The following is a 20,617-nucleotide window of genomic DNA, read 5'->3' on the forward strand; positions in this document are numbered from 1 at the left end:
TGTATGTTGGTTAACGTTGGCAAAGTGAGTTTAACGTCGTTTAATGTAATCAATCAGATAGTACTTTTAGCTGTTTGGGTTGGTTTGTTATCAATACAAGGCCAGAAAGTCTTTTTTGCCACTCAGTCGGCGTAACCGGCTTCCCGCATAACTTCCGGGTATGATTATGTCACGGGCATACCCTCTATTAAGAATATCATCTGAGGACCCCTCAAAATCATTTGGGGACCCCGCACGTTGAATATGAGTGATCTGATCGACTTCACATTCGACTGCATTCCCTTGGGTCCTCAGATGCCATGAGTGAAGTAGATCGGATTGTACACTACAGGTCTCGAAATATGCAAAGGACTGACAGAGATTCTATGAATAGATAGATGGCAATCGCAGATAGTGACAAAATGTATTGAACTGAATATAAACACTTTTTATTGTCGATGTTACAAGAAACTCGTAATAAAGTCTATTATTTAATGTGATGACAGTATAGAAACAAATTTCTTCTATAATACACTAAACAACGTTTTAACTTACATACATATTCCATGCAAACAAACATGATGTTTACAAAATAATATTGCTATATAAGGTCCCATTTTTGCACTTGGCTCCTCTATAAAGACTCAATTCATCCTTCCCTGGCATGTAACCTTGTTTCTTTCCTGACAACTTCATAGAAAATGATTCCTTTCTGTTTTCCTCATCACTTAGTTATACAGTGCTTTCTCTGTCTGAGCCCTGACTATTGCGACTGTGCTGGTTACTTCTGTTGATTTGGTGCTCTTTAATGAGGTCATCATCCTGCTGTCTTTCCTCGGTTAAGTCCTTCTCACTGTTGTGCGAGTCATTCTCGTGATCGTGATCATCCGAATAGTGGTCATTGTCATCTGAGTAATTTTGGGCATCTCCGCTGTCAGCCTCCTCTCCATCAGCGCTACCGGCATCTTCTTCATCCTTCTTGGATTCAATTTTGTCCCTCTCCTCTGATCCTGGTTCGGAGTCTTCGTCATCCAAGTAGACTTTTCTGAACCGAACAGGAATATAGTCCATATCTGCCTCCTTGTCGCTAAAATATCAAAATAAGTAAGTCATTAGAACTATCTGCAGAATGCTCCTATCTGATTAGAAAGCTAGCTAATTACATAAACAATCTGCACGCAATCTGTGGCTGGATGGTAGATAGAGTTAAAGCTATGTATGATTAAACAAGTTATAGAACTAGACCGGCGCACTGGCCTATACTCGGGCAGCACACAAGTCAGGAATGATGTAAGCTGGGAACGACACAAGTTGGGAATGCATGCTACAGGAAGTTATGCAACACCCATTATACCTGTTGTCAAGAGTACTTGTTGTACAGTTTTTAGAGAACCCAGTGCAGTACTCGTTACAACAATGCTAATAAAGTTAGATATATTACAATCAATTTATAAACGGGCAGCTAAGCAGCCTATTTGAGTAGAAGGCAAAGTCAGGAACGATGTAAGGCTGAAATATATGACCCACCCGTATGCAATACACATTGTACTTGTTGTCAGAGAGTACCCCAGGTACCCGACTACCCGTTGCACTCTTACAACAGATACAAGGGGTACTATAATGTAACAACACTTACAATGGATACAATAGGTACAACAGGTATTGCATTAAAAAAAAAAACTATAAGACAACGTATTAAATATCATATGTGTTCTACTACATTTTGTATTGTGGGAGAGTAGAGAGATAAGGATTGAGATTGGATGGTATTTTACCAGCATGTAACTTAGCAAATATATTTACCTTTGTTTAGATTCAGTGGAGCTCTTGCGGGCAGTGCCTGTACGCAGGGACTTGGGCACCTTGCTACTGATAAAGTCCTCACTCAGGCCACAGCTAAGCAGGGCTTCTGTGTATCGCTTCTCAGCTGCCAGTTTGGCATTCCTCTGTATCAAACACACAGACAGTTGTCATAATGCTATGTAGGCCTGTCACAATTATTACATAATCGGCTAATCGCAATTAATTGAGATAATAACAATTATTTTCATGTTGAAAAATGTTCATATATTTTAAATAGTAGAAATGGCCCATCTACAAGCTCAAAACGCATCACACCATGACCGTTTGTATTTCCTATTTGTTTACAAAGCCTAAAATCCAATCAAAAATGTATTTTTTATTCATAATGTTCCTAATATTCAACAACAGAAATCGCAATTATTTGATGGATAATTAATCGTCAAGTAAAATGTTATAATTGTGACAGCTTTAATGCTATGTTCATCAAACCTACAGCCTCTGCATTTTTCAAAACTTTAGGTCCCTACACACCGGGAGGGTGGAATAAACTATATGAAAACAATTTGTTTGTTAATGCATACATTGCGTCATTTCAAAAATTAGGTTGCTTTTTTTATTGCTTCTGTGTGGATGTACACATGACATAAACAACAGTTTAAATTAACGTGAATTAATCGCACAAAAAAAAGGCCTTGCTGTTTCAAAAATTGTGTAAACAGTAAGAATAATATATTAATTAAATAATATCTAACGTTTACACATTTATAAATAACAAAACCATTTAATAGGGTAAGTAGTACAGTCAATAAGAATTGTACAAACCACAATGTGAACCTTTTTAAAGAAGTCCTTAAATTAAAAGTAGTATGTTAGTGAAAACTAGATAAAGTGCCCTTCTGGGCACAGGTCTCCACCAGGAGGATAGGAGTGTGTGTGTGATGTTAGGCGAATTGTTTAGGAGTAATATAAACATGTTTTTTGGTTTGTTTGATTTTTCCAAAAAATGTCTTCATTTTGTTGAGGAAATGCAGAGCCAGATCACTCATAGCATCTCTGAGGATATCATCCTGGATGAGCAGGACATGTGCAGCATTTTGTACAAAACGGGCCACTCCTGAAAACTTTGGAAGGCAATCTTAGCCAATCAGTGTAGAATCTGAGAAGTCCAACAGACTCGTCGTGATCACATGACTACAGAGATCATGTGTACTGATTTGCGTGAGATTTGGATGAAATCTGTGCAACTAACATAAACAATGTGTTTTGCAGAAATCAGCCTCATGGTGGCGCAAAACCGGCAGATGTGGAGGGATGCAGGGAAAATGTTTTTCCATGGCCTCTAGGGAGTGAGCATACATAAGTTGTATACAAATCGATGCAGTTATAGGTAAAACAGGAATTGCCCTGTTATAGCTCCACCGTGAGGCTGATGTGGGAAAAAATGAGTGGCATGTCGTCCTCGGCCTAGTGGAAATGTGCGTGTATAATTTCACAGAAATTGCACACTGTGTTTGTGATTTGTGGCATTTTGTTCGAAACGGACCAATCGTGTGAGCTTTGGAAGCCAATCTTAGCCAATCAGGATGGAAGATGGAAGATGGGAAATGGTGCAGATCCGTGTTGATCACAATGACTATGGAGATAGTGTATACCGAATTGTGTGATGTATGGATAAAATGTGTACGAGTAATCTACAGAAATGTGTTTTGCCTAAATCGGCCTCATGGTGGCACTATAACGTTGTTGGCATCCAGGGAGTGTGTGTGCAAAGTTGAGCATGGATCGGGCCAACGGTGCCGGAGATTAGCTGGTAACGGACGGACGGAAGGATGGACACACACACACGGACGGAGTGCAAAACATACTCTCTCCCCATGCCTTCGGCCTGGTGGAGACAATAACTTTGAGAGGAAGTAAACATTATTAGCCTGGCATGGCCAACGTGGAACGTCAGTGTGGAAGATTCATTTCCAAGGGGCGGTATAAACAGATTCAAACGCCACAGCCACTTGTAATTCAAATCTGCACAGGGTTATTTATTTTAGCTGTGGCAGATTCGTCTGGTTTCCAGGCTAAACAATCTTTGACAGTCAATGATATATAATTACTGTATGCTCACACTACACATAACCTGAAACCCACAAAAGGTCAAGGGCCTCACCTGTGCAACCTGCTCTAATAGCAGAGGTCTCCCCTTTACCCTCTCCTGGATCTCTTTCATCTCCTGCTGATACTCCCTCTTGCGCTGAAGGTCTTGTTTCCTATATAAAATATACATCAACCAACAGCTTCCTTCAAAACCTGACAAGCATCATTACACAGAATATCCTGACATACAGTGTGGATAACAGCATCAGCTACCATAACTACCAAAAGGGAGGGAGGGTGTGTGTGTGTGTGTGTGTGTGTGTGTGTGTGTGTGTGTGTGTGTGTGTGTGTGTGTGTGTGTGTGTGTGTGTGTGTGTGTGTGTGTGTGTGTGTGTGTGTGTGTGTGTGCGTGCGTGTGTGCGTGTCTGTGCGCATGCACACGCGCGCGTGTGTGTGTGTGCGTGTGCATGCGTGTGTGGTGTATGCACACTGCCAGTAGGCCTCAGAAGTACTAGCCTCACATAGCCAGCCTTCATCTGCCTTTGCAATGCACATTGCCCCAGGCATCGCTACGTGAGGCTACAGAAGTACCACTAAGTTGATTAATATTACAATGACAAAATACTACTTTGTAGACATTCTTTCAGCTACATTATATTTATATCATAATCTTATACAGACAGTTTAGTTAGAACATGGTTAAAATAGTATGACATCAGGGGCAGTATTATGCGTGTCTTAAGTACCAGGTCTTATTACTTAACTTAAGACCTGGAGGTGTGGTCAATGCTGTTTGGCCACTCAGAATAGCCAAATGGCATTGATCACGCCTCCAGGTCTTAAGTTAAGTAATAAGACCTGGTACTTAAGATACGCATAATACTGCCCCAGGTCTTAGATCTCACAGTTAATAAAGCAGAACAAACTAATCATTTTTATATCTTAATCTTATACAGACAGTTTAGTTAGAACATGGTTAAAATAGTATGACATCAGTACTAATCATACAGATGTTGTCTCTGTGTCTCTGGTGCTAAAACAAGTAGACCATTAAGTCTGAAAGTGTCCATTTTCATTTGTGAAATACTCCATCCATCCCAAATATAATGATACAATTACATCTGAAATGTAAATGTAGTTACTGTGCACTGCAGTAACAATACATTTGTAGGGGTGAACAGTAACAGTGTCTTGTTTCTTTTTTTGTTTTGTTTTTTTGGATTACCTGAACTCTTTGAGTTTGGTCTGGTTGGTCTGTGAGAGTGCCAGGTGGGGATCGTTGGCCTGAGCACGCTTCAGCACTACCTTCTGCAGATTCCTCTCCTTCTGCTTCCGTTTCTCTCGCTGTATCTCCTCATCTTCCTCTGCCTTCTTCCTCTGCTCAAGCACCTTTCTACTCAAGGAAGACAATCAAGTCACAGATGGTGGAAGACGTGTGGAGAAGGGACTTTGAGGACTAACTTAGAGACTTGAGGACTTTTAGGTACAATGATCAACTATGGGGTATAGTGTAGGAGGAGGAAGTCTGTTGTAGGTGGAGGGTTTGGGGTGAGTGGTAAATGGGAAATGAGTTCCAGAGGGATTTACAGTATCCATTGTAGAATTAAATTAAATAAACCATTTTCACTGTCAACATGTCTAAACGGACCATGTGGGTTCTGAGGCTCTGACTATCTCGTCTATCTAGGGTGCCATCGGTAGGTATCCCCTATAATGGTACCTCACAGCCTCTTGGCGCTTTTTGGTGGCATCTGTGACTTTTCCTGGGAGGAGCTCCAGGCTTCCTGAGAGAGAAGAACAGAGACTAGAATTGGGTGTGCGGGCGGCCCCGGACCAACGTGTCAACCGGGGGCTTGTCAGTTCTTTTTCAATGTCAGCCAGAATACGTTCGCGGTGTGAGGAGATCTGGGATGTCCTTAATTGGAAGGGTTCACACGTGGTCACAGGTCTCACTTCCTTTCGGGTTTCCAGGTGCTTCAGGAAGCGCCTGTAACTGGCGTCAAAGTCCGGTATCTCTTTATTTATCTTAGGCCTGTGGGAGTCTTCTTCAGCCAGGGAGGCTGTCTTCCGTTCACTGAGTCGTTGTGCAAGCATGCTGGGTGGCATAGAAGAGCTGCAGAGCATCTCCTTAGCTCTCATTTGCATCTTGATGGCACGATACAGCTGTTCCTCCTTCATCTGTTCCCCAGTCGCTGCCTCATACACAGCCTTGGGCACAGGTTTAGCCCTAAAGGGCGTCACTGTCTCCTGCTCAGAAGGCTGGAGGTGACGGAGCTGCTCCTCTCTCTGCACCTTCTTCAGGCGCTCCCGTTCCAGGAAGCTGAATGGCTTCTGGACAGATGGTTGCCGCTCGCGTGTAGAATGGCGCCGCTCCTCTCCCCGGAGATCTCCGTAAAGTGGCAGGCGAACATGTGCGGGCAAGGGGCTGGCGCGGAACTTTCGCTGGCACTCTGTAACCTCCTCCAGTTGCTTGCGCAGCTCTGCATTCTCATGTTCAATCTCTGAGCGAGTTTTGATGCCGCGTCGGCGTCTCTCTGCTTCGCGCAAGGTCATGTGGAAAGGCTCTGGGACGGTAACCCTGTGACTCGATTCTTTACGTCCCTGCTTCTTCTTTCCCCTCCCTTTTGTCCTGTTATCTGATGGCAGACTCTGGAGTGAGGAGGAGGATGGGAGACGATCGCGGTGTGACAACTTAAAGTCCTTCCACATGTTCTTGATGTGATCTTTTGGATCTTTCTCCATGTCTTTAGCATTGGCTTCCTCCTCATCGGATGTGTCCATCTGAGTCCAACAGAGTCCAGAACCTCTGCGGAGCTCTATAGCCGAGTGGAACTTCCTCAGTCCTTGTGAAGCTGCTGGGTTGCCCTTTACCCAGGGTAGTCTAGTGAGAAACACATTCTGCTGTTAACCAAAGGTGATACATTTTTCATAATATAGAGAATTAGAATATCACCACTAATACATAAAGCTGATAAAATACAAAAATTCAGGCCCGGACGGCTGGCGTAGACGTCCGGGCACCTAGGTTGCTAATCCATCCTGACAGCATGTCGGGGGGTCTACTGTCCTATCAAATAAAGGCATAAAAAGCAAAAGAAAATATCAAAAAAAAAGACCAAATGACTAACCTAGGATCCACCCTGATACACTACGTTCCGTGGATTCTATTTTGTCACTTAGTAGCAAAGTTGAAAAAAAGAATCCACAGAACGTAGTGAATCAGGGTGGATCCCAGCCTACCAAATGACATCCAGCATGCCTGGCAAAAGTAACTCATAAGTTACTAGCCAAGTTACTAGCCATCATTTGACAGGCCTTGCACATTATGCAAAAATCATTAAAAAAAATTGCATACCATGAATATGTGTACCATGTTGTATGGTATGTAATATATATATTTTTTTAAGATATTTCTATTTAGACAAACATGTCATACAAGTCTTTTATTTTTTTCCCCCACAATGATACAAAAGACAGGACTGTATATACTATTTTTTTTATTTAAATGCAGATAATGTTGGTTTATAAATGTCAAAAAGGCTAGGATTGTGATGAATTATGGACAATGTATGTCCCTTTAGAAGTTTAGATCCACTGAAATAATGGTAGCCCGGTAAACCGTCCTGGTCATGGAATTCAATTTCATGTTTCATACTTAATAATACATAATTTTACCAGGCTAATGTAATGTAATTATATATGGTGAGTGACTGATATTATCATGAGAAATAACAAAACACCTCTGCCCAGTCTCCACTGCTGCATCCAGGGGAGATTGAAGCTGCAGATTTTTGTGGTACATGCCCTCCAGTTCAGCCATGGTCCTCAGATGGGCCTTCTTAAGCTCTTCCAGTTTGCTGTAGTACTCCTCATTGGAGAAGAATATCTCACGCAGGTCCAGCTGATCCCCCGTTACCCTGTAGTCCTTGACCATGAGAGGGCTACTATCCCTCCTTCCAGAAGATTCCCTATCGCCAAACTCAGAGCCAGAGTCCTCGTATTCCATCTGAGAAGAAGGTGATGGGTTAAGCTTAATTTACGCACCTAAAATAACAGATCTACAAGCTCACAATGCATTGCTTGCGATGCTATGCGTTTTGAGGTTGTAGAGCAGCTATTTTCAGCACGCAACACTGTCGTACAACAGACTGCATGAAGGATGTGCTATTTGGTGATCATTGATCTATACTGTGCATTTTAAGTCTGAATGATTTCTGTGACAGCATTACACAGACTTTCTTATACCCATTGAGGTACTTCGTACTGCTCCGTTTAAAGGCAAACTAAAATTAACACATGCCAATTCTGCCACATGTCTTTGGGCTGTATACTAGCAATTAGCAAGGCAAGTTTATAGAGCATAGCAGTGGGTGTGGTTTTCTGGACCCACTGAAAAATCTGCCATTCATTTTTCCGATCGAGATTTACAAAACTATTTATACCAGTAAGACGCCTTAAGGCAACGGGCGACCGAAGGGCTGACACCTTAGGCTGACACACTGTACCGTTTTAAAGTTTTAAATTGTCTCATATAAGCAGGGGTGCACATTAATCACATCAATTATTTTAAGCCTAGAATCAAGCCATCCAGGATCCTGGTGAGTCATGACCATAAAAAAATCCGTGAAAAAATGAAAATGAAAAACACTAAACAAATGGTATTTATTAAATGTAGTAGATCATATAATAAAATATTCAATTTAGTATTATTTAATTTTTCACAGAATCAAAGGTTTTATGGTCATGATTCACCGGGATCCTGGATGGCTTTATTCTAGTCTTAGAATAATTGATATATTTTTGTAAATCTGTATGGGAAAAATGAATAGCAGATTTTTTAGTGGGTCCAGAAAACCACGCCCACTGTTGTGCTCTATATATGGTAAGTTTCATACACAGATGAATAGACAGTGGTGTAAATAGGTTTTCAATGTAATTGATCCCGGGACCCAGGGGTGTTTTTTTTAGATGGGTCCCAGGGACATTTTATGAGTCTGAGTACAGTACTGAGTACAGTATATTGCATCCCAGGAGCCCCGAAGGGTGACACGGTTGCGTTGTTTCTCAATTTAGTGAGTCTAAGGATGTAGGATGCAGGCTATTTGCATCACTGAAGATATAGGCAAGCCGCAACATTATGCCAAGTGTGTATTTGTGGTTTGACTCATTCAGATTTGTCAACTCAAGAAGTGATACTGGGCTAGATTGAAGGTTGACACGACAACATAACTTATGTGTGAGTTTCATAAGTGATAACAGTAGGCTACATTTTGTGAGACTCTTAGTCCACATTTGATCCCTGTTGGGGGGGTTCTTGCCTGCCTCGGCTGCCTCCTACCATAACGAGGTTTAATGCAGGGTTGAGTTGCATTCCTTAATGGTGATTCACTCTGTATCTGTCACTAGGGGTCATGAGGAAGCAACCTGCCACCACCCAGACCAGAATGGTCTCCCTAACCACCAAATCCTCCTGCTGGCAGATCAGTGGTGGCACGAGGCACACAGTGTAATTACAAATGACTCCTCTTTGGGTCTAAGCTTATTATCCACCTGCAACTGCAGTTAGTACGGCATATGGTGGAGCACACAGGGTGTCTGTCGCAAATAAAGACGGCAGATGTCTGCTGCCTCAGTGCCTCCTCCTCCACCTCTCTTCCAATTATCATTAGTTTTTGACTAGACAGCTTAAGATCTTCCTCAGGGGTCCAGGCATTTTAAACTGCTGCATGAGATACATTTGATGGAATGGCACCAGAGCATTGCTGTCGAACCAGACGAAAATTAAGCATCTGGGATTATGATAGCACTGTGACTTATAATAATCTAGTCAAGGTAGGAGGCCAGCAATAGTAAAGACAACATATTATACAGGTCTAATCACGCAGGCTGGCCTGGAAACACTGGGAAATAAGAGAAGTTGACAATGATAAATGTTCCTATTTGAAATTTGTAAAGGAATACAGCATTCCAAAAAGTAAAAAGTTAAGGATGTCAGTCAACTAAAGCCAAATTTATACTGAAAAGAAATTCAGACGATCATGCGACCTTGACAGCTGAAAATCCGTAATTGTCGACAAGCGACACCGTTGTGCGATGGAGTATTGCACTCAACTGACACCACACTCACTGAACAATTTCTCATTCACTGTCTGGATTGACTGTATTTTGTCACTCACCCTCACCTCTCTCTGAAAGAAGTCCAGGTTGTGCCTCATGTTGTGTCCTGTTGGGACGGTACTGTATGGCACGGCTCGCTCACGCTCGTACAAAGCCACCGGCGCTTTAGTGAGCGGGTCCACTGGGGTTTTTAAACACGACGTGACCAACACATTTGTCCGATGGGCGTCGTTGGCCATAGTTTCTCTTCTCCGACTTGCTCTTGTGTTTGAAACTGTTACTTGGCTATTATCTTGTTGTTTACCGAGGAACATCCAGAATTCAGATCAGACAGCAGCCAGCAACAGGTCCTGACTCCTCCTTGGTAACAGCGACGCGATGCGTGGTTGTGAAGGAAACGGTCGAATGGTGACAGGAAGTGATGACACGCCGGCGGGGACGGGACGGGACCCCCCTATGGACGGGACCATCTGCCCGGCCCATAGTCTCATGCAAATTGCAAAATTACCAATTCAATTACAATTTTTAAGACTAAATACACAAATAATGCAGAACTCTAAGAGTATATCCCTTATGCCCATAACCTTTATTCAAGACAGTCAAGATATTTTTTGTAATAAATCTTCAGACTACATATCAGTTGGTGCATTCACCAGAGGGCAGTGCATGCATGGTGCATCCCATACTCTGGGTGCATCTCTTGAACTTAGAGCCTTAAAATGCACAACCCCTGGCTTACAAGGCACAAGGCTACATGAAAAGGGAAATAATATCTACAAGCTCATAAGTCACTCACAATTTACAACACACTGCGATCGTCACACATTGTGATCTTGTATTGTCATTTTATGTCATACAATTACAAAAAGGTAGGCTATAGGATTTAAGTGGTTTGTCCACCCTCCATTTATTTTCTTCCACAAATGACACCGTGATTGTTATGAAAAAGTAAGATATCAAACAATGATTGCTGTGACCATCTCAGCATGATTGAGCATTGGTGAATGCAATGTAGAATACAAAGATAGGGTAGCAGTAATCAGAGACCCCAATACCCAAGTTAAAAATATAGTAGGCTATAGATAGAGATCAAAGTAGCCATTCTTGTGCATTCTCTAGTCTAGTTGTATTTGTATATGTAATAATGGTGATTTAGCTTGGGACTCCCTCTAACACCATCAATGACTCCTGGGGGTCCCCAGACCCCACGTTGAGAACCACTGCACAAGCATAAGCTTACAAAGTGTACATATAATATACCCAAAAAACCACACATAAATTTTGCACAGTTGTCTACTCTGGACAACCATGAATGATCAAGCTCTGTGATTGTTTCGTAGAAAAACACTTTATTTTTCAGTCAACTGAAACTGAACATAGTCTTAGGACATGACCTTTACCTGACCAATGGGCAAGAGATTTTAAGAACTAGTTTCATCTCCTGTTAGCTTCAAATTGTATGCAGAGTTCCATGAGCTCTGGGCCAGAAAGTAAAATTGTAACAAGAAAAACAAAATGATACATCCTGGCATCCAATGCCCAAACAGACTACCACAAAAACTACATGTAAAAAAGAAAAGAAAATAAGTGATGCATGAAGCCTAATTTATGGTACAACATATAATTGTGTCACTCATCAACTAGTGACACCGACATACATAAATTAGGTTTAAAGCTAATTTAATCAGTGTCACTTATTTCACTTCTGACAAGGCGCTTCCCTCTGGATGGCATCGGTGACTCTTGTTTCACAGACGCTTTCTTCTTGGACATACTGAAGAAGGAAAACAAATTAAAATGTTTTATAAAACATGACACAAGGAAAATCAACCTTGTGATAGAATAATTTCCAAAGAAATTGCAATAACTACAGAGTATTCTTTTGTCCGTGTCTTAAATTTAATTTTGCCACAACGATCAGATGGAATACACCAGGGGATCCTGGCAGAAGGCAGCTAAATAGCTCCGGGACGGATGAGCAAGGCAATAGGGACTTTAAGCAACGGCGCCTACGGCAGTCGGCTCCGGCAACCGGAAATGGATCAGTGCTCGATACATAAACCTGCTTGCCGTCGCAGCCCTTTCTACCACGTGCGGGACCAACACTTACACGTAGTGTCTACAACGCCATGTCATAACCATGTTTATTGAAATTATAGCCGTCATACATTCACACCGATTTCTCCATCACCTCTCTTATGCTGTGTAATGTGTTGGCATGCTCTGAATGAAGAAATAACACTAATACCATGTCATATTAACCATGTTTATTAAAACGGTTTTAGAATAACACAGATTGCTCCAGCACCTTCCTCTTTCCACTGCTGATCATGTCCAGTGCATGAAAGAATTAAGCAATATCGGCAAGTTAGCTGACATGCATGTGTTTTAAAAAAAAAAGTTTTTATGTTTGACACATGCTGCATAGACGCGTCACCATGGGAACCAATGTCGCCGTCGCTAACCTCCGTTTGCTTAACGATTTTGACAGCTACGGCGATTGCGTCACAGCTCCCGTACTTCCGCCTAGCGGAGCCGTCCTGAAAACAGTCGATGCTTAAAGTCCCTATTGCCTAGCCAACGGCTGCTGTCAAAAAATGGATTTTAGCAGTTGTGTTTTATATCATTAAAAAGGACCTAAAGATGTTTCCACACGTCCTGGGCCTCTTACGGATGTTACTAATTATGAAGATGTGTGGACAAGTCCTGGGTATAATATAAGTGTTAAAATGACCAGCTCAACATGATCTACCCACCCAAAATAAATGTACCTGAGGGGGCTTTGCAATAGCAGCACTGGCGTTGCATATAAGAAACACGTGGAACAGGAAATAGTGGGGGGAAAAGTCTTCATCCCATTCTGTATGGAAGTGGTAGGTTTTTGGGTTCTTTGTAATGCTACCGACTCTTGAACACAAAGAATTGCATTGGGGGGTTTGCTTATAATTTAGAAGCCATGAAGGGAGCTGACAGGCGCTGTCCATCAATCAAGTGACCTTAATTCAAGTGACAGATGCCAAAGAGGCGTTTTGGCAATGTTTTGGAATGGTCAGCTTACCTTTTCTCTCTGTCTGCTGCATCCAATGCTTCATTGAGTTCTTTCAACATTTCGTAATGCCTGCGTCCACGTACCTGAGGGAGAGATCACAGGGAGAGATTTAAAAATCGCCATGGCAATTATGTTTCCTTTTGTCATATCGACATATTCGGTACCCTAGCGGTGATTACGGAGAGGGTTGATGTCAATGTATGCAATCACCCACCCCTATTATGTAGTTATATAGTCACTCACTTGTAAGACAAACACCTCCTCTTCATCAGCACTGGAGGCAGGTGTCATCTTCTTTGACGATGTGTGGGCAACAGCCACACTCTCTGAGCGAGAGAATGAATCAGGTTAGGGAGGAGACGTTTATACACAGGCAGAAAGTCGAAGCATTGCAATGACTTAATACTTACTTCTTTTCTTGGTTGCTTTAACACCTTTCTCTGCCTTGTTGGCGTTTTCCTCCTCTGTCTTGCGGTCTCTGCCTGGACAGGCACAAACGCGCACCTCAAAACACATGCGCCCCAAAACCTGAAAACTAGGATGGAATAAAGAGAGCCCACAAGATCCAACAAGAATTCAATCAGATGAGGGGAGATGTAAAAGGTGAAAACAGTGCAAAATGGCCTCTGTGCGAATACGGTCCTCAAACAGCAGAAGAATGAAAAACGTACTCAGCTGTCTCAAGGGTGAGGATGGTCAGGATGGGTCGGCGGTTCATCCCCCCCATGCAAGAACTGTTGCACATGAAGTTCAAGAGGACAGTGGTGACCTCGGAGCCAAGCTGAAACCACAACGACATAGGTGTCAGTAAAAAGTAAAGTCTAGTCTGCAGCTAGATCTGAGTCTGCATGAACCACCCGTGGAAAACCATGAGAGAATCAAACAACGTTTAGTACAGATGACCTTTCCCTACCGATTTCTAAATAAATACTTCCAAAAGTTAAAATCATATGCTTGTCAGCATCACTTCTTCCTCTTTCATCCTTGACCAAGCACACAACATTTTAGGATATACACTATCGTGTTTGCAAATGCAGACCAAAATTGTATTAGGTTATGTAATAGTTATCATAAGCTGTTGAATGCATCTTATGTATCTTTTGTAGAATAAATGAGTGCCAAGCATATTGAACGTGGTTAATATACATTACATGAACAATAAACATTGACCCCTGTAAACATATCCATTTCCCTGTATATTCTATAATTCAATCTGTACCATAATGTGGACCACAGTGATAAATTCTATAAATATCGGGACATTCATATTACATGAAGAGGCCTTTTTCCCCAAGACGACTTTCAACTAATAGACCCAGTACTACTACATAAATGAGAAAAAAAAAAACATTGAATATTGTCAGTTGTCCAGAAGGAGGCCCCATGGGCTCTCCCAAGGGGGTAGGAGCATGGAGATCCTACCTGTGGGGACTCGTAGGGGACGGTCACACTGTGCCTCTTGGTGCAGGGGTCCTCCAGGTAGCTGGCCCTCTGACTGCCCTCAACCCGGACCAAGTGGCTCCGATACGCCACATCTAGGCAAGTAAAGAGAGGGAGGGATGGAGGGAGACGCTGGAAGTGAAGCTTAATTCAATTTATACGTCCAAAAAACGACAGTGCCGACAAGAATTGATTGTCGAGCTAACAACTCATGATACTACAGAGAGTATATAATATTAGGCTTGAGTCGGCCGTTGACATACCGTTGAATGAGATTCTGGTTACCAAGTAACCAAAACTCAAGTTGGTTTTGTTTGCCAAACAGAAACCAAGCTCCTCCATTTCATGGAAATGGAGGAGATTATCAAACAGGGAAATTGATAATCAATCTCATTTCCATGTCAATGCTAATGGCAATTATGACATTCACTTTGCACCCTGATGAAGACTGTATAGGTCGAAACATGTCGGTTCAATAACATTTTCCTCCTTTTTAACCATTAAGTGTGCCCGGATCTCCGTTTTTTGAGTGGTGCAACCACTCCAAGGAACAGCAATGTCCCTATGTCCCTATGTCCCGATGTTTAGAGTATCAATAGGGGGTGCTGTTGCACCACTCGCTTCAGACTGGTCTGATTTTTTCTATAGATATGACATTCACTTACTTCATATTATATGGCAACATTTTGTGGACTGAAATACTAAGCTGCAAGCAAACAGCCTGTGCTGAAATGTGACCTTAAATGTACGCATTGTGAACACACTTAAAGGTATATTCAGTGATTTTACTTAATTCAAATATCACTTATTTTTTCTTTTTTTCTGGATAAATCTCCCTACTATAGAGTGTGCTGACCATATAAGGAGTTCCTCCCTGTCCCCAGTGAGCCCCTGGGGTCAAAAAACCCTAGTTTCAGTTTTGGTGGCGGGTGGCAAAGCCTTCATCCAATCAGGATGAGAGGGGCCTTCCTCCAATCATGATGGACTTGGGGCGGGCCTTGGTGCACATGCTGTTGGCCTGTTGCACTTCCCCCCACTGTAGAGCGTGCATGTGCACATTTTGTTACCGGGGCGGACTGGGTGGTTTTCCAAATCACCCAAATCACTGAATGCTCCTTTAATGGCACTTGTGTCTTTGTTATTTCACTGTCACTCTCCCAGGTTATTTTCTCACCGTCTGCGCTCTGATGGTGTGGACAGCGGCGGACCACATCTGCAACGTGCTCCGTCTTCTTATAGACGGCAGTGGCTCTGAGAATGGCACCTTGAGGTGGTTCCTGCATCACCAGCACCTCTATTGGGCATGTCTTAGCCAGCTGGCAGAACAGCTTATTCAACTGGGCAGAGTACTAAAACACAAAACAAAAATAAATGATTTTAGTATTTCTGCTCATCGTTGTCTGAAGTTCTGAACTATTTTCTAAGAACCAATATAAAATATACAGACTTGATTAGGACCACAATGGAAACAATCCCCAGGACCTTTTTGTGTTATCCTTTTAGCCTTAATCAATGCCTGTACCTCGTGCAGTTTACATTTCTGACTTATAATCAATTATCCAGTTTATCAAATAGTTAATTTCAATAACCCAATTTCAAAATGATGTAGAGAATGAAAATTTCAATGCTCAAACACAATTTCATTAAATTCATTGAAGTCAAAAACATCGCGCCATACCTTGCTAGCGTCCATTTTTTAACCCTGTCTGTGCTGGGGAAGAAGGCAAAGGAACATGCCCCGTCATGTCAGAGCAGGGCTTTGCAACCAGGCTGTGAAGCCAGAGTAGTGAAAACGAGTGGCAAGGGGGCGGGAGACCGACCGCAGCACAGCCTTCTAACTTGTAACTCAGCTGACCAATTGCAGCACACATTGATCACTGAGTCACCATGGAAATCTGCCTGCTATTGGCTGTTCAAACAAAGCGAGACATCCGAACCTTAGCGAATCGTCACAATGAGTAAGATTCCACATGAATGCCACAACGGGGCATGAACATTTTTACTATAATTCGTCGCCAAGGTACGTTGATTTTACATTTGTCAAATAAACGCATTATGCCACAATGTCATACTGATTTAAAGGCACAAAACCCTATGGTCATCTAGTGAAATTCCTTTGATATGAATATTCAAATATTTGTAACGGTAAATTCAATAAATGGGAGGTAACTTAAACATTTCTGTAAACAGAGTGGTATAAAGGAAAGCAACTCGTCCAGAGAGCAGAGTATTGGATGTACAGTATGGTATTGGTACATAGTTACTGAATGGCAGAGTGAGTGGTGCTTCAACACTGGGATTCCCAGCTAAACCTTTGTCTCCCTAAAGGGTTTACTAGAAGTGGATGGTAAGTCATTATTATCCGTTTTTAAGATAATTCGCAGGACATTTCTATTTTATCGACAGTAAGTGGAGAGAGACACGGGAAAGAAAGAACAAAGAGTTGTGGTGTGGTGTGGTGTTCAACAATGCCTCCGCGTGACTGACTGAGGGTACTCACAGTGGAGGTAACTGACTTGGCAGTGCCTGACTGCTGGAAGCGGAGTTGGAATCCGTATTCCCCGGGGTAGTCGGTTGTTGTCGGCACGGTGGAGGCCGGGGGAGTCAGGTTGTCCACGTTGGACAACTCTTGGAGAGGTAATGCATTGAGCAAACTTCCGTAGAAGCCGTCTGTCATAGTGGGGTCTGTTATGAGCTGTGAGGGAAGGCAAAGAGACTCAGAAGGAAGCTTCATATTAATCTGTCCGTTCAACAATTCTGTTTGGCTTTGTAAACAAAAATGGCATGGGGCCAATATGACAAATAACCTAAATGACTGACAATGACCGAAAATAAATAGTGGACTATGCCAAAATAGGCCACATTTAAGCATTTTGTTAAATAAAAACTGCAAAAGAAACGTGTCAGATCTGCCATTTCCACCATTTTGGAATATATATATGAACATTTTTCAAAATGAAAACAATTATGCAAAATAATAATGTGTCTAATTATGATTAGGCGATTATAAAAAATAACTGACAGGCCTAGACTGAATTTACAGCCAATTACAGCCCTTACATCTACATAAAGAAGGTTCAGATTTCAAATATAGATATAAAGGGTGAGCACTTTGTGATCAATTATGATATGATCATATATGATAGCGTCAACATAAGTTATAGTTTACCTGCTCATCCACAGCAGACGCATGTCCCATGCTTGGTTCCTCAGTGGGAAGCAAGCTAAACACAGTGTAAAAAGACACATTATATTTCAATATACAAAGTCATTATTTCTAGCTTGATATTATTCCGTCAATCACCATCTGCCTTAGGCATACAACTGTAAACCAAGCTCTATTCAATGTTAGACAAAGCTTGATAGCTGCATATACGAAAGGTGCTATACAAATAAAATGTATTAATGTGATAACAAATACAATTACGAATAATTTGTAATATTCTGATGAAAAAGTTGTGATGTTGTCATAGGCACAAGTTAATCTCTCCTATCTGTCAATACTTTTTTAATCACTTACTAAATTTCACACATGGCATTAAAATGATCCGTTCTCATGCTGAACTCTTGATCGTGTCTCATGCTGATCTCTCGAATCTCCTGGCTCAAGTTGAACTCTTGACTGAGAGAGAAAGGGTCAAATCCAGGTCCTTCCATTTCTTCCATCGCTCACTGGATCGAGGAGACGACAGAAAGAGCAGCCCGGTGAGATGCAGGGTTGAAGTGGGGTCTCTATCGGAACAGAAGCAGAAGAACCACCGGTTAGCCTACTCTGTATTTGACTGAGAGAATCACATCTGGTAGAGTACAGACCGTAGAGTTAAAAATCACACCCATGTGAAGTTAGGGGCACTCTTATGATCGTACATCAATGATCATCATGACGTAACATGTTGATTTGCTCAGACACACATGACGTAAATTCTCCATTCATTGTCAATGGGAATTTAATAGGACGAAAATAGCCGATTTGCTCGTCATATATATATATATATATATGATGTAATTTCTCCATTCATCGTCAATGGCATTTAATGTTTGTGGACAGAAATCTACACTATAGCTGAATACAGGAGCCCCTCAAAAATGGGTGCAGTCTGCAGACATACAGTGGTGGAAGAAGTACTCACATTTTCTACTTGAGTAAAAGTATGAATACCACCATGTAGAATTACTCAAGTGCAATGTAATATATATTTGAGTAAGTACAAAAGTATTGGTATCAAAATATACTGAAGACTGCCAAAAGTAAAAACACTCATTATGCAGAATGATAATTCTGCATAAATACACAAATACACCGACTGCAAGGCTAGCTCTGTTTAATATTGTCCAACAGTCCAACTATTCCATATCCATGTGTGTACAATTTCGAACAATGGTACAAGGTTTCTTCGACTATGCATGCACCTCTTGGTACCACAGCACCTCAAAGGCCCTTAAAACAAGGCTCCAGACTTCCCAAAACAAACTGGTCAGACTCCTACTTGGCCTCACCCCCCGAACCTAGCTCTGGTCCATGGCCTTCTACTGCTTCTACGATTCTGCCCTGCAGTATAATACTTACTTACTTAATATAATACTTACTATACTTACAGTATAATACTTATAATACTTATACTGCAGGGCAGAATCGTAGAAGCAGTAGAAGGCTATGGACCAGAGCTACCCCCGAACCCACCTCACCCCTGGCCACTTTGACAGGCTGGAATGGCTTAGGGTCGACGACAGAGTACAGCATCTTGCAATGGGTCTGGTCCACAAGATTCGATATACACCACCAAGATACCCATGTACCCTAAATACTTCCTTAATGTTAACGAAGTCCACACCCACAACACCAGAGGGAGTGCAACAAATGAACAAACCATGTGCAACCCAGATTCGGCACAAACAAGGGACTCAATTATTTTCGCTCCTATGCCACCAAAATGTGGAACGCCCTACCAACAGTCATTAAGATATGCGAATCCCTTGACTCCTTCAAAACCGCTCTCAAAGGGCACCTACGGACGGCTGCAATTCGAAACTGGTCCCCGTAAAATCGGAATCCACCCCGTTTTCCCCTCACTGTATAGGTTTCTTTTCCCTTTTTACCTCCTTTATGATGAATTCCTGTTCTGTTCTTTGACTATATAGAAGTGCCCATTTGTACGTCTCTAAATGTTTTGATGAATTGAACAAGGTGGACCCTCTTGTAAACAAGTGTAATGCTTTATTAGTTTATTGGGTCGTCCACTCACAGTTAACAGTCTTTGTATTGAGTTGTGCTTGAAATGTACTGTAATTCTGCAAACTGTTAATACATATTTCAATCAATCAATCAATCAAAATAAAGCCACGGATGAATGAGCTGAAATATTCTGTAGTTGTTAAGTGCTTCCCGTGACTCTGTATCCGAACTTCACTGATTGAGGAACTCATTGAGGAAAACAGTGAAATTCAGGCACAAATGGGTGTGCAAATAAAGTCGCATTGCCATGATAATAATCACTGTTTACGTTAATAAAAACGCACGCTCATAACGCAAAATCTAGCACGCAACGACGCTAACTAATTAGCTACGTTAGCTCTTCTTCTACCGTCATTTAGCCCAAGCTTAACCAGAAACAAACTTTTTTTATCGGACGAAAAGTTCGTGTTTTACGTTATAGTTTGAAAAAGAAGGAATTAAAACAAACCTGGTGTGCCTCGTGTCCTGGTAAACGTAGTGATGGCAGTGAATCGCATTCGCATTGGATGGATTTGACGGCTTGATTGAGAGAAAAGCCCAAATAACACAATATTTTGTATTTGTAGCAGCAGCGATCGAACACGTTGTTGTTTCGTTTGTGTGGGGGGGATTTCCTTTCCGTGCGAAACACTCTTCAATGGGGGAGGGGGCATGACGTCACGAGCGATGCCTCCTGCCAGAGCCATAAAGAGTTGAAGGGGCATAAAACAGCCTGGTCACGTGCTTCATGTTCGCACCCTCCTTTTAATACTATGGTTCGCACTCGCGCGAGCCTAGAAGAGTCGCCCCGTGAAGTGAACGGAGTTTGCGTAACTCTGTCTATCTATACTATATGGCTCTGCCTCCTTGCCTGCTTCTCTGCTGAACGCAGATTTTGAGCGATGACGCAAACTGCTAACCGACTCCGC

The 20,617-nt window shown here is 42.0% G+C and overlaps 2 protein-coding genes across 3 annotated transcripts; both read right to left on the reverse strand.

The window, feature by feature from the left end:
* Window positions 1-406: 406 nt before the first annotated feature.
* Window positions 407-10,336, reverse strand: fam161a (FAM161 centrosomal protein A). 2 transcript variants are annotated; one of them, XM_079498653.1, is made up of 7 exons: window positions 10,053-10,336; window positions 7,611-7,876; window positions 5,591-6,751; window positions 5,096-5,263; window positions 3,944-4,043; window positions 1,783-1,925; window positions 407-1,066 (listed from the first exon to the last, which is right to left on the reverse strand). In XM_079498653.1, the coding sequence occupies exons 1-7, from the start codon at window positions 10,299-10,301 to the stop codon at window positions 712-714; spliced, it is 2,442 nt and encodes an 813-aa protein (XP_079354779.1). In that variant the 5' UTR covers window positions 10,302-10,336; the 3' UTR covers window positions 407-711. The 2 variants fall into 2 exon arrangements, with proteins under 2 accessions (XP_079354779.1, XP_079354778.1); XM_079498652.1 differs by having other exon boundaries at window positions 10,047-10,336.
* A 980-nt stretch (window positions 10,337-11,316) lies between these two features.
* LOC306921406 (cellular tumor antigen p53-like) lies at window positions 11,317-20,355 on the reverse strand. The gene is made up of 11 exons (XM_079498528.1): window positions 20,158-20,355; window positions 17,997-18,208; window positions 17,646-17,700; window positions 16,977-17,171; window positions 15,651-15,825; window positions 14,459-14,571; window positions 13,708-13,817; window positions 13,447-13,571; window positions 13,280-13,362; window positions 13,046-13,119; window positions 11,317-11,761 (listed from the first exon to the last, which is right to left on the reverse strand). Exons 2-11 carry the CDS (start codon window positions 18,140-18,142, stop codon window positions 11,668-11,670), a joined length of 1,170 nt encoding a protein of 389 aa, XP_079354654.1. The 5' UTR covers window positions 18,143-18,208; window positions 20,158-20,355; the 3' UTR covers window positions 11,317-11,667.
* Window positions 20,356-20,617: the final 262 nt, after the last annotated feature.

The sequence above is a fragment of the Electrona antarctica genome, assembly GCF_951216825.1.
Source record: "Electrona antarctica genome assembly, chromosome: 4".
NCBI lineage: Eukaryota > Metazoa > Chordata > Actinopteri > Myctophiformes > Myctophidae > Electrona > Electrona antarctica.

Excerpts from the sequence above, each read along its gene's own strand:
- fam161a (XM_079498652.1), bottom strand. The coding sequence starts at position 10,301 with ATGTTCCTCGGTAAACAACAAGATAATAGCCAAGTAACAGTTTCAAAC. Across the intron at positions 7,877-10,046 it reads TCTTTCAGAGAGAGGTGAGG|ATGGAATACGAGGACTCTGG; the intron begins GTGAGTGACAAA and ends CCTTCTTCTCAG. Across the intron at positions 1,067-1,782 it reads TCCACTGAATCTAAACAAAG|CGACAAGGAGGCAGATATGG; the intron begins GTAAATATATTT and ends TTGATATTTTAG.
- LOC306921406 (XM_079498528.1), bottom strand. The coding sequence starts at position 18,142 with ATGGAAGAAATGGAAGGACCTGGATTTGACCCTTTCTCTCTCAGTCAA. Across the intron at positions 13,363-13,446 it reads TAAAGCAACCAAGAAAAGAA|AGAGTGTGGCTGTTGCCCAC; the intron begins GTAAGTATTAAG and ends TCTCTCGCTCAG. Across the intron at positions 13,120-13,279 it reads AGGAGGTGTTTGTCTTACAA|GTACGTGGACGCAGGCATTA; the intron begins GTGAGTGACTAT and ends TCTCTCCCTCAG.